General features: G+C 34.5%; 1 protein-coding gene across 2 annotated transcripts; it reads left to right on the forward strand.

Annotated features, from left to right (window-relative positions):
* The first annotated feature begins 6,037 nt into the window (after positions 1-6,037).
* Positions 6,038-15,799, forward strand: LOC18421429 (nuclear receptor family 2 group C protein). Of its 2 annotated transcripts, none has more exons than XM_020661898.2 (4): positions 6,038-6,178; positions 6,291-6,492; positions 12,622-12,702; positions 14,915-15,799. In XM_020661898.2, the coding sequence occupies exons 2-4, from the start codon at positions 6,334-6,336 to the stop codon at positions 15,296-15,298; spliced, it is 624 nt and encodes a 207-aa protein (XP_020517557.1). In that variant the 5' UTR covers positions 6,038-6,178; positions 6,291-6,333; the 3' UTR covers positions 15,299-15,799. The 2 variants fall into 2 exon arrangements, with proteins under 2 accessions (XP_020517557.1, XP_006826290.1); XM_006826227.4 differs by having other exon boundaries at positions 6,038-6,138.
* The last annotated feature ends 708 nt before the right edge of the window (positions 15,800-16,507 follow it).

Consider the following 16,507-nt stretch of genomic DNA (forward strand, 5'->3'; position numbering starts at 1 on the left):
CAGTTTATGACACCTAAAGTCTAAATCCACATTTTTTAAAAATGGAAACAATGGGAATCACAATGTGCTTATGTGGGAAGCACATTGAACACTTACATATTCCATTTAAATAGGTATTTTCTATGAGAGAATTAGTATGGAATGTGATATGTGACAACACAATATTGTTGCTCTTTGCTAAAAGTGATGGGTTTGGAACCTGAATTCGACTCGAGTGATCATAGGCAAACGATGAAACCACTTCCATTTTTTTACGAATTCATGAAAATCACACGTTCCTAGTTTGGACCCAAAACAAGAACATGCGTTTTTTATTTAAAATCTCTTGATCCAAAACAACAGAATAATAATAATAGTAATAACTTGGTTCCACTAGTGTTAGAAGCTAAATTATCACAATACCTTCATTTGTTCAAGGTCATAACTAAAATAGGGACATTTCAAGTATCTTAAACAAAAAAGATGGATATGTATTAAAGTTAAATGGTATTTTTATGATAGCCACCTCATAAGATGACAATCTCAATGATTTTTGAGATGCTTTGACCACTGTAATGATATTTTTCCAAATACTAAAGGCTCTCTTTCTAGGTACCATATGATGAGAGCATGAAGCTCAACAAGAAAATGATATTGTTGATGCATTGAAAATGCGTGTTTGAACTAGCTTATCTACCAAAAATAAAAAGGCACCCTCTGTCCCTTTTTCTAAAATCGAATAATTTATATAAAGACAAATAACATCGAAATACATTCTACAATAACTTGTATTAAGCCATCAATTGTCCTTTTGGAACTAATTGTACTGCCCATATAAGTAATATCTCATGTTATAAAACCATCCATTGTATCTTTGATTGAACTTCCACTTCTATACGCTATAAGTAAAAATTGCATTTATAGAATGAAATGTGTAAGTTATAATATTTGTAGTTCAATGCAACTTTATTTGTATGATAGATTTTTTTAAAAAAAAAATTTTAACATATGACCCAATTGCAACTATTCCGACTCATAATCACATATCTTTTTATGGATATTTTGAAATCAAATCAGAAGGTAGATTTAAAATGTTAAATGGTTTAGATATTTTAAATAAATTTCCCTCTTTTTCATTTTATTTTATTTATTCTAAAAATACTGCCCCTTAAACTTTAACAACAACCAAAATTCACGAATAATCCCAAGTAAAATTTCTAGACATGGCTCTCTCAACCCCATTCTCATGTATTCTACATTATACAAGCGAGACATTTTTTTCTTTTTTTGGGATAATTTAGTGGGGAAGACATGCCCCTATCCGTTCTTTCAATAGATTAGGGGAGTTACATTTTGAAAGTGTTAATTGGTGGTGTTAGCGGTAGGAAGGGATACATGTTTTTTTTGGGTAATTTGGTAGGGAAGACATGCCCCTACCCGTTCGGGAGTTATGTTTTGAAGGTGTTAGTTGGTGGTATCCGCGGTAGGAATGGATACATTTTCTTTTTGGGTAATTTAGTGGGGAAGACATGCCCCTACCCGTTCTTTCAATAGATTAGGGATAATTTAATGGGGAAGACATGCCCCTACCCATTCGGGAGTTATATTTTGAAGGTGTTAATTGGTGGTGTTAGCGATAGGAATGGATACATTTTCTTTTTGGGTAATTTAGTGGGGAAGACATGCCCCTACCCGTTCTTTCAATAGATTACGGATAATTTAATGGGGAAGATATGCCCCTACCCTTTTTTTCAATAGATTAGGGGAGTTACATTTTAAAGGTGTTAATTGGTGGTGTCAGCGGTAGGAATGGATATTATTTTTTTTGGGTAATTTAGTAGGGAAGACATGCCCCTATCCGTTCTTTCAATAGATTAGAGAGTTACATTTTGAAGGTATTATAAATGGTGGTGTCAGCGTTAGGAATAGATACCACGATGCGGTAACAAGCAACAATATGCTCATACTCTCGCTAGAGACATGGCTCTGTCATCCCCATTCTCATGTATTCTACACTAGGCAAGCAAGATATTTTTTTTTTTTTTGGGTAATTTAGTGGAAAAGACATGTCCCTACCAGTTTTTTCAATACATTAGGGAGTTACATTTTGAAGGTGTTAATTGGTGGTGTCAACGGTAGGAATGGATACCACGATGCGGTAACTGGGTGTGTGGATGCTACCACCACGACCCCAACCCCTTTCCTTACCCCAACCCCTTTCCTTACACAAGCAAGACATTCAACATAGCTATACTATGCTACACATATGGCTCTCTACAGTTGACACTGTAGCAGATGTATAGTTTACATATATGGCTTTCTATATTTTTTTTTTTTTTTTTTGGGGTAAATCAGTGGGGGAGAAAGCACTCTACCCGATTTTCATTAATAATAGGAATCAAATACACCTTATAAATTTACAACTCTAGATTAGTGCAATTGTGCCAAATTATTAAGAGAGAGAAATCTAGCGGTCTAGATCGCCAAACAATAGCATCCAATAAAATTGCGGCTTTCTTAGTAAGAGTAGTAACCACCATATTAGCTTTCTATAGTTTGTCGTTTAGGGCAAGCAATAGAGATTATCTGCACCTCTGCTACTGAGGATGCCTGGGTCACTGGGGTTCTATGCATGTATAGAACTACACTTCTTATGCTTTTATGATTTTGTCCTTAGGAAGTGTATTATGCAGAGCCACAACTTTACAAACTTGTACCTCGAATCTTACCCAAAAACACAGTGCCGCTATCAGAAATTTGAGAAGCTTATTATTGGGTTTGATGATGGCCAAATACTATACCTATATTTTCTTCGTAAGATTAAAGGTATTATGGTCGCTTTTTTTAAGAGTCATGGGAATGAAATATATGGGTATCAAAGAGAGAGGCGTAGCCTCATAGAGAGAGGCTATTTTCCTATGGGAATTATGGGTTGATTAAGTTTGCACTTCTAAAGATAAAGGTTATCGGTTGATCTCAAGGTGCTCTTTCCAGTAACAATATAGCGGTGGGAAATGTGAGATTGATCGATGGTGTTGTTCGATCGAGAGAACCGGTTTAGAAGAAAATATCAATGAGGTTTTTTGTCGATGTTTAAAGACATGTATATCTCTTGTAATCCAAAATTGTAATATTCATTGTGATAAACGGATTTATACTTGCCAAGGTCGTGGATGTAGCCCTGTGAAATGAATTACGTAAATCTTGTATTATTGTGATAAGATTTTTGTTTGCTTTATTCTTTACACTCGATTTATGTTGTATTCATGGATTTTTCTCGTAGTCAACTATATATACGATCTTGTGTAGGATTGTAGTATTTGGGATTCTTAGTTCTACAAGCGAGACGTTCCCTAAGACCCTACAATTATCGCCACCTTGATGATCATGGGTCAAGACTTTTTATTTTTTATTTTTTAAAAATTAAATTTCAAGCATTACAAAAATCCTCTCACAATATTTCTTCTAGGCTGATAGTTTTATGAATTTACATGTCCGCTAGATCTGCACTACCTTTGAATTTCAAATTTCAAAGGGGAAAATAAATTTACCAAGCATCCCCTATTTTTGACACCAGATATGGTTTTCTAGGCATGATTTAAAGTACAGTCTTTCCACATTTCACAAGGCCGTGGCCACACCAAAACCACTTCTTTTTCTTTTGGGTGGGCAATACCTAAGGGTGAGGTATAACGTGCGCATCTTACAAGTAAGGCACACTTCTTAAACATCTAAATTGTGCCGGAAGATATAGTTCTAGTATTGAAACCTTATTACAGCTTAAACATCTATGTTCAGCTTATTATGAAATTTCAAATTTAAAAACAAATGCATATTGATCAGAACTATAAACATTTTAAAATAGATGGTCCAGATATCTCGCGATTGAAATGATCAGTTAGAAGTTTTCCAACTTCGAAACACTCTTTTATCTGGATTTTTTAGGTGCACCATAATTGTCTGTATAAGGCAACAACTTTATATAAATTTGTTTCAATACTTTGATGATAACAATATTGCACGTATAAATATAAGGGAGAATTTGAGGTTAGTCCACCATCCGGTAGCTACAGTGTAACCCAACAGCCCTTGGCTGATCTGGCTATAACCTCATTTCGTAATATAATTTTAATAGTTTCTATATGAATCCAAATTACATGAAATTTGAGACGTTTATTTTTCGCATCAAGACGCACCTAAAAAAAATATTTGTAAAAAAATTCACCAAAATACCTCCGAATTTTTTAGGGATATTTTGGTCAATTTATTATGTACGAAATATTTTTTTCAATATTTTCATTAGATTCTCATATTTTTCAAGAGTAGATAAACAAAATGTTAAGTAATGTGGACTTATATAAAAAATTCAAATTCAAACACAAAATACAATCGTGACCATTGGATCGGAGCATAATCAATTTTAGCCATTGGGCTTACACTTTAACTATCTGCTAGTGGGCTGACAAGATATTTTCCCTTAATATAAAGGGTGAAGTTTACATAAGGTTGCCGCCTTGTACTTAGAAGTAAAGCCTTTAGATTTTGGTTGGCAATGTAGTTTAAATATCACAAACCTTAAGATAGCTTGAAAATTTGTTCTCGACCCTAGTTCTAATATTAAAAATTCAGAAAATGATAGAGATGGAATATATCTATAAACACTTGAAAATCTTGAAAATAGACGTTCCAAATAACGTATTCCACGATGCACTATTGTTTAAATTTGAAGTTATTTTTTTCTTTATATCTACTTGTACATTAACATGCATTGCACATATGAATGTAATGAGATAGAAGAACTAAAAGAAATCATCCAAAGACATAAATAAAGCAATAATACATTTTAATATAAAATATAAACACATAAAAAATTAAAATAATAAAAAAAATAAATAAATAAGGTGCCCTTTAAGCCAATATCAAGCAACACGCCTGTATCTGGTACAATAATTATCTGGTACGATAATGTTTCATATTTGTAGTGTTTTTTTTTTTTAGAATGGAAGCCTAGACTTTAGATAGGGCACAAGTAGTGCTACCACCAAGACCCCAATTTCATTCTCATATTTTAGTGTTATGTCTATGCATATTAGAAATATATATCTTGCTAGAATCTCTCTATACATTTTCTTCTCTACTACACAGAAGATTCTATAAAAATCTCTAAATCTCCCGCATTCTCTGTCAAAGTTTCCTCATCTCTCTCTTTTCTCTACATAGCTTCCATCACAATCACTCATCTCTCCAAAAAAATAAATTTAATTTATCTAAATACAAAGTTACCAAATCTTAAACTCTGTTTATTTATACAACATATACATTACCTTATTTTTATGTATAGAGTCATTTTTTATTTTTACAATATATATCCACTCCTTAACTCTAACTTAATAATGTAGTATGTAGACATGTAGATACATCCTCAAGGTTGAAGTGAACAATTAAAAGGTTTTCTAACTTTAAAACACACTCTTTTCTATTGAATTTTCGAAGTGCACCTTACTTCTACGACATAATATAAGGTTACAACCTTATAGAAACTTCTACCAGTTATAAAATGGGCCAGGGTTCTCCTTGGATTTCATTGTAAACAACAGGAGAGTCATTAGCTTTAATGCCTTTTCATAGTCAAGAATTGGAAAACATACACAAACAAGAAAGTGAAAAGCTTATCGTTATCCTGAATGCATGTACCACAGCGTCCAGCACAGTGAAATGGACGATGGAGATGACCTTCCATTCTTATTAAGGCTGGGTACGATAAATCTCTGCCGTGCACTTGCCCCACTGTGTATCATACACCAACCAGCACCACCCGTCGGATGGTAGAGCACCACACATAGAGTGTTAGAGTATACACTGTAGTTCATATTTACCGTTCGATCTATAAGACAAACGGTGTGGATTCCACCACTCTGCTGTGATTTACATACACGAAAGTGTATATTATACTTTTGGCATATCGTGTACCGTAAAAAGTGATTCTATACACGAAACTTTCCCTAAATTTATCAGCAGCGAGCATATATATGAATTGTGGCCATGGAATCCATGGCCATTTGAGCTCGTTTTTTCATTCAAGCCCAAGAGAAGATAGAACAAGAAATGGTTTTTCATGGACGTTTAGCTTAGTTGTAGGGATTTGTATCAACTGATCAGGTAATGCCGCAAACTAGGAAAAAAGAGAAGAAATTTACTGGTATTTATGAATTTCTCGATCTATTTTGACTTTCATCGAGGGGGTTTTATTGTTTCTTCCTATTGATTGAATTGGGTTTTTGCTGAGATTGAGTTGGCTTTGGGTTTTGCAGAGATTGGGGGCAAGGAATTGGGGGAGAAATTAGGGTTTCTATAATGTCTAAGAAGAGGAAATCTGAATCCAATGGGCTGGATGAGATTGAGAGAACCATGTATACGGCTTTTTCTAGCGCTGCAAATTCACTGTCTTTGCTCTATACTCAGGCTCAAAATCAGCAGAAACTGGCCTTTCAAGCTGGAGAGCGTCATGCACTGGTAAGTAGTTGTGGGTTTGTTAGATATCTCATTTTTTACAAAAAAGATGCGGCTTTTATTGTTGTTTTATAATAAATATGTTCATGGCTTTTTTGTGGAGGGATCCATTCACCACTGATTGTAAGCTTTTATTTGCTATTGCATGATATGAAGGGTTTGGATTGGTAGGCAAATTATATGACGAAAAAATTTTTTCCTGATTGATTTGTCAGTGGATGATCACTGAATTTTGCATTTGATTTTTGTGCTTTAGATGGTTTTGACTGCTAGCCAAATGGTTTATTTATCTTATTTTGATAAAAGTGGGTTCTTTATAAATGATATTATTAATGATAATAAAAAAATGGTAGCACCAATACCAGTATCTATAAACATTGTTGCAATTGCTTTTATTTTTTATGCGAATGTTCATACGATTTTCTGTTAACCACTTATGTTTGATGGTTTAGCATATTGTTCTCATTCTTAGTCATTTTATTTCTCTGATATCTCGTCTACTTGATATGTTCTGATTGGATAAACTGAGGGTAAGATGAAATGAATTGTATATTTCATGGAGCTGTGTTCACATGAAATGAATTGCAGTTGGGAAGTCCTTATCAGTGGGATTATCACGTGTAATCTATCATGTTTTTGGATATGTTTGTTTTCTTATTTATTTTGCCTTTTCTATCTGTTGACAATTCTGAAATTTTAAGTGTTTCTTCTTCTTTACACCTTGCACACAGATTTTATCCTGATTAAGACAATTCTTGATGCAGTTAGGCTTTTTTATTTTTAGGATATGGAAAGTAGGTTTATTGGGTTTTTTAGTTATTTCAGGGTACTTGTGTTTTTTTACTTTTTTGTTCTTGTTCAGAAATGAACCGTAGAGGTGGAAGTTTAAGTTTGGAAGATGATGGCCTAGGATTTAATATTGTCAAGGTTCCTTATGGAGCAAGTGGATTTTAGGATTTCTTCTATTAACGTGTTAAGTGTTGCGCTATGAAAAGAACACAGAGAAGAATATTGGTTTTTTGGCATGAAGAGACTTGTTTTGGGGTGGATTCCCTCGCAAGCTCTGGGAGCATAATCTTTCGATCTTTTAGTTTATGGTTTTATGTTTGTCTGCTTTCTTCCCTTCGTGTTGCATCAATTCTTCATCAAGTGTAAACTTTTGATCTTCTACATGAGTTTTCCCTCTCCATATAGATTGTTTTTGGGATTAAGATTTTTTTTTTCATTTGATTTGCTATCTTTATTAACATTATGTTTTTGAACTTGTGAGCTTAGAAATTGTTGGAATTTATGAGCTTTCAAGTTCAATTTGACATAGTCTCCTGTAGGCTGAAGTCTAAACTTGGCCTGAAAATCTTGGATTACTAAACTTGGTCTGAAAATATTGGATTTCTGGCTCTGCTAACGAGGTCCAGATACCAAGATATCAAGATCAATGCTCTTCGATTCCGTTATGCCAAAAGGCTTAGGTGTAGACAAAGTAAGAGAGAATGTAGCCAAATTTCGTCCTAAGATGGACTCTAACCTCGAACTTGGGGGTGTGAGAGGGTCTCGCTTTATTTGAAGTATTGAAAGCCCACAGCTTGGTAAAGACCTAAGATGCAATCGGGTTCAAGTGAGCATACTATGAAGATACAACCATTTATGTGATGTAACTATCAGGTTTTGTGCTGCACATTTGAAACTCTTCTTAAACCACAATAATAAATTGATTTGCCTTCAATTGGTATATAAAATTTTATTTTGAATCTGGTATAATTCTCATTGAAATTGGCAGCATGGACCTCTACTTTCAAAGAGATCTCAATGGGTCGAGAAAATAGTAGAGGAGAGAAGGTCATAGAGAAAAGTAGGAAAAACATCAACCTAGAATGAGAGAAGAGTGGGGTTTTGTATTGTTATGTGGGATGATGTGTCGCCTTCAGAGTAGCACTTGTCATATTCATGGTGACACTTGTCCTCTCCATGTTAACCACTTGTGTGGTCCATGTGGTCCACAATTACAAGTGTGGTCATATAGAACAATGCAGTCTTGGACTATAAAAATTAAAATGAAGATCATGGTCCCAAGACCATCAGAGAACCAAGGCAACAAAATTGTTAGAAGCAATTCCTAAAAAACTGAGTTGTTTTAAAACACATTATAAAAAATTAACAACTCCGACCTATTTCAAAACAACTTGTCTCCAAATACTCTCCTCATGCAAATTAAGAAAAACAAAAATGCATAAATGAGGTCCCCCACGTGGTGTTATATGAAATGCTATCAGGACAATGAGTGGACAAACCTTGGATTGTATCAAGCCACTAAGACTCATATATACCACACATTATCTTTTGGAAAATTATGATTTTTTAAGAGCTTGGGCAATATAAGGCCTTGCATTCATTTCTAATTTCCATGAATGATTTAGACAATTCCCAATTATCATAGGAAGTGGCTTCCAACTTCCACGGTCATATGGGTGAATCCATGGCGGAGGTCCTTTAGTGCGACAACCTAGCCTAGGAACTTTACAATATCTTGGCAAATAGATTCCTTAAGAGAACAGTTCAATGTCTCCATTCATTACAGTACAACGTATCACATGGCCGAGAATAGGAAAGGAATATATAATTTTCCATCAATATAAATATTGTGATACAAAACACATTAGCCAGAACATAGATGTTTTGTTTTTCAGAGGTCAGTGTTGGAATTCTAACAGTTCACTTCTCAGTTCTTGTTGTGGATCACAAGGACCCACACAAGTGGGTTGACACTATTGAGGTGACATGCCGTCCTCCATAAGCTTATAAAAACCACGTTTTTTCTCTCATTTTGGGTTGATTTTTCCCTAAATTTCTTCTAATAGCCGTTTCTCTCCTCAACCCATTGAGATCTCTATATAAACCAAGATCATTGCTACTTAATCTGGCGAGACTCATACTAGACCAAAGATAGAATTTTATCCACTGATTCGAAGGCAAATCAATGCGTGTTACTGTGGTTTTAGAAGAGTTTTAGAGTGTGCAACCTAGAAACTCGAAGGCATTTCACCTAATTAGTTGTATCTTGGGATTATGTTTACCTGAACCCTAGTGCATCTTGGGTCTTGTTCCAAGTTGGGGGCACTTAATACTTTTGAAAAAAATGCGACCTCTTGTGCCCCCAAGTTCGAGGTTATCTCTCTTAGTTTGGTATGTGGGCCTTGACATTTTTGGCAAAATCAGAATGAAGAGCATTTATCTCGATACCGTAGACTTCGATAAAACTAGAAATCTAGAAATCTAAGATTTGCAAGCCAAGTTTAGACTTTGTCCCAAGGGAGAGTATATTAGACTGAACTCAAGAGCTAAAAAATACTAACATGTTTTTGCGATCAAAATTTTTTTTTCATTTCATTCACCATCTTTATTAACATGGATGGAAATAGTGAGAAGAGATATGGTGATTTATGGTCTAATCGAGGGTATGGGCGTATGACCTTGATAGAGCGGAATGGCAAAACCGGATTCGTGTAGCTGAACCCAAATAGTTGGCATAAGGCTCGGATGCTATGATGATTCTCCCGCCTTATTAAGTATGGGGCATTTTACTTGTGATTTCGTCCTTTTGCTTTGATCGAGTTCAATGTTTTTTTTTTTCCCTTCTTGTACTTCCGTTACTAATGCCATGAAACTTGCAATGTCCTGCTATTCATGTATGTTTTGTTTGCCATTTCTTGAAGGACATCAAATATGTGCATATCGCAACACTCTAGGGCGGTGGACAAGGAATGTAGTTGTTTAAGGATGTAATTGTCTGCAAAACTGAAGAACCCATGTTCATGTCTTTTGAACTGTTTGGAAAATGTAAGCCTTTGAAACTGAGAATGATTGGAGGGTTTCTTTTTTTTTTTTTTTTTTTTTTTTTTTTTTTTTTTTTTTTTTTTTTTTTGTTTTTTGAGTCTAAGGTTCCAGGGCAGAGTTTCCAGGAAACCTGACATTCTTCAAGATTTTGACACTCCATATCAAGGTTTAAAAAAACGGATCGGTGACTCAAATCGGTCACACCCATACCCATGTCGGGATCGGAGAATCGACAATTTTTGTCTCAAAATATTTTCAAAAAAATCACTATAAATCTCTAAAAATAGTGTTCTTTAAGTTTCTAAACGTAAATAGGAGTGATGCATTATGTACTTTAATTATTTTGTAAAAATAGGTGAATACTGAGGCACTGTTTTCCAGTCTCGATGTCTATATAATTACTAATTATAATAGAGTATTATAATATTGTATCAAAGTAATTTAAAAATATTAGAAAACACTTTCATATTAAAAGATTAAAAAAATTCCTATACAAAGTAAAATTAGTATCACATCAAAGGATCAAATATTTATGAATTCTCTTTACTCATCCAAAATTATCACAACCTAACGAACTATAATATTTTGTATTGAAATTGAAATTGTTGGTTTATAACTTTATATTTTATAATTATTTTAGTATACAAATAGGAACAAATCTAAAATATCTTATAATACCATCTAATTTTAAAAAAATCTTATTTACAACTATAAGAAAAAATAATACATTACATAATTTATAATACAAGATTTGGCTATCAATGTATAATTATTAATAGTATAATAGGTATGATTAAAAGATTATTAAAAAATGCTTCCATATCATATAATTAAAAACAAAATAAAACCCCTAATAAATTTTAATGTAATTATAATCACATGATTATACTGACATAAGTTTGACAAGTTATTAAGATAAATAAGCAATAATAATTTTAATATAATTATACTAATTTTTGTAAATTAATTAAATATAATTTCTTCTTGTAATTATATGTAATTAAAACTTAACTATATATACTTTTATTTTTTTATTTTATAAAAAATATTATTAATCTAAAAAATAAATAAATTTTATTTTGTAGATTATTTAGACGAATATAAGTACAAGCGTACGCATAGACGAAAGCTATGCATTGATATACGATGAACTTGTTGTGGAAATGTGGAAGGCTAGAATAGTTCCACATCCAAGGATTCGGCACAAAGAACCCAATATAAAACGGTGACATCAACACTACGAGTACAAAACGGTGCATGTGAGGTAAGCACGGTGTGTGGGGAGGGATGGTTTGTTGCAAACGTAATGATGGCCCATGTGGTGGGCTCGTTGCAGTTTTTTTTTTTTAAATGAAAATCGTTCAAACTTCATCCCGTGATGTCATATTGTACCGAGTCCGTCGGCTTATGATGTCATAATACTGATTCACTGTAGCAACACATCCGGATCCCGTTTTATGGTCGGATCCAGAACGGTACAGCCAATACCTGATCCGGATCGTCCAATTCCGGATTGGGTAACCAATTTTTCAGACCCTGCTCCATATCAAATGCCATCTTTTGTTCACGTTTTTGGAGTAGATCCATTTGGGATATATATTAGATTAGGTCACCTTTCACGCTTCCTTATATTGTAATATTTTGGACATAGGTTTGTCAGCTTGGAACATATGGTTAGACTTAAGATCATTTTACAAGCGCCAACTGCCTTCCCCGTTAGGAAAGATGGGGTGTAAGATTAAATAGTTGCTCAAATTAATGTAGCTACTCATTGTACCTGATGGAATTTTGGCCTTTATTGTAAATTATGATGCATTGGTACTTGGAATCAGTTATTATGGTCAATAGGTTGGGGTTTGATGAGGCAAACATTTGTTTCTGATTCAGAGTTCTGCAAGTTCTTCTACGGTTTAGAATTATGGAATAAAGTTACCTGGTTTATTTTATTGTGCAACTGTTTATTTATTAAGGCATCATTATATGCTTTGATGCAGCACCGATTTCATGCTCTTTGCTTTTTGTTGTATATAGTCACTGATTGTAGTTTCTTTTGTCGGGAATTCCTCTTAATTTTGAGACATCAATTGATCTCCTTTATGTTATGTAAATTTACTTAACCTGCCAGTTCTGTGACTACCATCATTTCTCTTAAGCTCTATTCTAGTACCTTCTATGTATAAGAGTTGATTTCAGGGTCCATATGCATGTTGTATGTTTGTGTGCATTTACGTATACTAGCTATGGATCTTTCTTGTTTTTGGGTGTGTTCTTTGAGGGATTAACCTGGTGTGTTTTCTTCAGGAGAAACTTTATCAATCAATCCTTAGGCATCAAGAGGAAGGAGTTAGAATGACTGGAGCAGATGTACTTGTTTATCTTCAGGTTCACTACATCCCCATGTATTTCTTTTGGTGCATTATTTAAATAGACAGATCAAGTAGCTGCACATTCTTCTGTTTTGTTTAATATCGTCTTTGTTAATTTTAGATTATTAAGCCATGCGTCTTCTAATTATTGAAAAAGGGAATTTTCCATGTTTCTTGTTGCTAATGTGTTGTCTTTAGTTTTGTCAGGAATAACTTGCACTTGTTTTAAACGCTTTTGAGGCCTAATGTAACTACCAAGTGTTCCTATTAAACTTACACATGATTGTAGGAGAGGTCAGGTGTAGATACATGTATATGATTTTTGTTCTCACTTTTTAATTATTGGGTTTCCATTTAAGAAGCCCAATACCAGTACATGCTCTGCATCTTGGCACTCTATGAAGCTGATGCCTAGGACTGCATGCTTTTATTTACGTACAAATATAAATGCATGATGATTATTGCAATATGATTAAAATAAAAAAATTTGTATGACTATGCAAAGCATTAAAAATATTCGAGAATATTTTAAAATACCTTGTCTATTTAATTCCTCAAGTGAATCTCGGTTCTTACTTTTGTAGAACTCCTGATTACTTTGTGTTGGAATGAATATTGGTGCAGCTTCACCTTTTAGAAGTAAATAGTTTGTATTGTTTGATTTTTTCACTAGATGATCACAGTGTTTCAAAAAGCGCTAGGTGACCTAGGTGGTTGGGGGGGTCCAGGCCGCCCAGCCCCTAGGCGGCCCAGTAGATTTTTTTTTTTTTGGGTTCTCTCTCTAAAATAGCCTCTAATGGGTTTTAAGTTTCCAGGGATATCCACCAAGGCGCTCAGCAGTCCACTTTTTGAAACAGTGGATGATCATTCAACCTTCTTAGTTATTTGATCACATTTGAATGGGTCATGACTTGAGTATTATAGTGTGCCTATAGGCATAACGGTAAGAAACAAAAAAAGAAAAGAAAAAAATAGTATGCCTCTGATGTTTCTATTTTGGTAAGGGCGAGATTACTCTATATTTCCCTTGTTGCTAAAGTGAAGAGATCTTTTGTTTATGCGTCTAATTCACTTTGTGACTCACTGATTACTGTTAATTTGGGCCATTCAAAAAATTGGAATCTGATGTGAAAAAGGAGAGGAAAGAATTAGGAAGTTCTCTCGTAGAAAAGTGGTCCATTTTTAGGAAAGTTCTTTTTCAATAGGATCACCCTTGATTCATTCCTTGGCTAGTCCCTGTTGAGTGTATGTTTAAGAGTTTTTCTGGTTCTTGGGTGACCTGCCCATAGGGCACAACAATCTTAAAGGGAAGGATAGGCAAACGAACTCTAGATTAAAAATAAAATTCCCAAGACCGACCAGATACATATTTTCTTGTTCTCATTAATTCTTTTAATAAATGAACCCTTGGGATTCCCTTCTTTAGAGTTGAGAACTGATGCATTTACAGACCCTAGAAGACCGATTGATTAGGTGTGTCTATCTCTAAAAGGAAAAATTTGAAGCATGTGATGCAAGTTTTTTGTTGTACATGTTTTGTTGGTGAAAAATCACTTGAAGACGTGGGGAACAGTATTATGCAGGGTGAAGATGCACTTCAATTGCAACTTATACGGTTTTCACTTGAAAATTGGATTGAACGTGGTACATCTTTGTCGGTGAATGACTATACTGAGATTGAACTTGGTATATGTTATATATCATAACTGAAGCAGATGCAGAATGGGCACATGGATGGTTGTGGTACTTTAGTGTATACATGTATGAGATGATGTTGCTCAATGCCACTGAAGTGGTGCAACCACAATTTTGTGTTGATTTTTATCTTTTAATTGGTTTTTAAATTCCATCTTAGTACATTCCTGGGTAGCATCTCTTTTTGAGTTTGTTAAGCGGGGACTCGAATCTTGGGCATTTGTGTTTTGTCCTGTCCACTCGCACAATTATGGAAAAAGGTGCAAGACCCTCCTTCCCACTCTTTTTGAGTTGATAACCTGATTCATCCTTGATTTAGTGCTATGGCCTTTCATTCTTACCAGTTACCACTGCGCCAAGAGGCCAGCCCCTCTTTCTCTCGCTCTCTGATCCTGTGAAGTACTCTTTTTGCTTTTTCACTCTTTGTGCTTCTTAACTTGTCATAAATTGTCAACTCTTTCAAAAAACTTGATACAAATTGTTTTCACTGCCAAGATGTTTGTTACATGAGTGAGAAAATGCCTAAATTGCAGAATGAGCTTGACTATGGTGGAGAAGAAGCCTCGGTGTCCCCAGCACGCCAATTACAACACCACCCCAACTTGAACCCACACATGCATTTCCCAACCCCATCCTCTCAGATGCATAATGTAGCCTCTGGTCAGCTAGTTAGTTCTCAAGCCCAAAGAGCAATGAATCAAGATCAGGCCAAAAACTCTATATTCTCAAATGCTCTATCGAGTCCCATAAGGCGTAGCCTTCAGCAAGGTGGTTACTACTCAAACAGGCGGAATGGGTCTGGGGACTCGGAAAATGTTGGGTCTCATGGGTCTCAGAGCTCACAAAACGAAATGAATAATGGTGATTCTACCATGGACATGCACGAAGAAGGTGGACCTAATGGATATTATCAGTAAGACGGGAGAATAACTCTTCGGCGGTGGGCGTTCTTTGCTTTTGCAGCTGTGGTAGTCAAGTTGATCTGATTCTTGACTGTTTGATTATTTCAATGGGCTTGGTGGGCATTCAAGAGAGTTTCAAGTGAAAAAATTTTAGAGAGTGTTAAGGAAAAGCTCGAGTGTGTTCTATGTGGACTATAGGTTGCCTGCATGAGGTTGCTGGCTAATATGGTCGGACAAGGATAGCGTGTGGCTGCTTCTGGTCTTTTGTTCGAGGGACCTGCTTGGAATCCGTAAGAGAGGTGGCGTTTATGTGGTTATGTTGCATATTTGTTGATTAGCATTGATTCAGTTTTATAAGCAAGATTTGCCCTTGACATCTGTATTGCACGCTTTGTAACTGTTAGTGTTATGTTGAGTATGGATGTTTAAGTGTTAAATATGCACTAAATGTTAAAGAAATTTAGCAGAGCATGCTTATAAGATAATAGAGAAAGTTTATATGAGGTTGACACTTTATATTGTGGAATTAAGGTACAATCAAATATCTGCTGTTGGAAAACCAATCTTGACGTTCAGATGTATGGATACAGGGGAAAACTAATAATTTAAAGTACAGGGAAAAACTAATAATTTAAAGGATACAGGGGAAAACTAATAATTTAAAGTACAGGGAAAAACTAATAATTTAAAGTCCCAGCACATATTGCAACACTTTATTTGAACCGTATATTTAAGATTTTCATGCATTTATAGGTTTGCTTAATTGAATTATTTTTGAAGTTACAAAATTTTATAATTGAAAACAACAATGGATTCTTGGGCAATCCTACATATTTTCGATGCCAAATTTGTATTTAATGGTAAAGTTTGGAGCGAAAATTTGTATTTTATGGTAAAGTTTGGAGTTGCATTTTACTCTTATGGTTTAAAGATAATACTCAAGTGAAATACCTATGTGAAATAAGAATTTAAAAGCAAATCTTTAATTGTAAATTGTAATCATTTGACCTCCTTAATGAGTTTGCAAGGGGTTTTAATTTTTTAATTGAAACTTTCATGTCTTAAAAAAGAGAGAAATGTTTCTATACTTCTTCTACAGCATAGAAGATCTATGTTTCCCTTAGCATTCAGCTCTTCAATTTTGAAGTCACTCACCACTTGATCTTAGATTTGACTTCTCAAAGTATTTTATTTTTAGTTTTTTTTTATACAAATTGTATGAAT

This window comes from Amborella trichopoda, chromosome 3, assembly GCF_054954075.1.
Source record: "Amborella trichopoda isolate Santa Cruz 75 chromosome 3, AtrichopodaSantaCruz75HAP2 v2.0, whole genome shotgun sequence".
NCBI lineage: Eukaryota > Viridiplantae > Streptophyta > Magnoliopsida > Amborellales > Amborellaceae > Amborella > Amborella trichopoda.

Coding starts and splice junctions, on each gene's coding strand:
- LOC18421429 (XM_020661898.2), top strand. CDS start 6,334: ATGTCTAAGAAGAGGAAATCTGAATCCAATGGGCTGGATGAGATTGAG. Junction 6,493..12,621: donor CTGGAGAGCGTCATGCACTG/GTAAGTAGTTGT, acceptor TGTTTTCTTCAG/GAGAAACTTTATCAATCAAT. Junction 12,703..14,914: donor ATGTACTTGTTTATCTTCAG/GTTCACTACATC, acceptor CCTAAATTGCAG/AATGAGCTTGACTATGGTGG.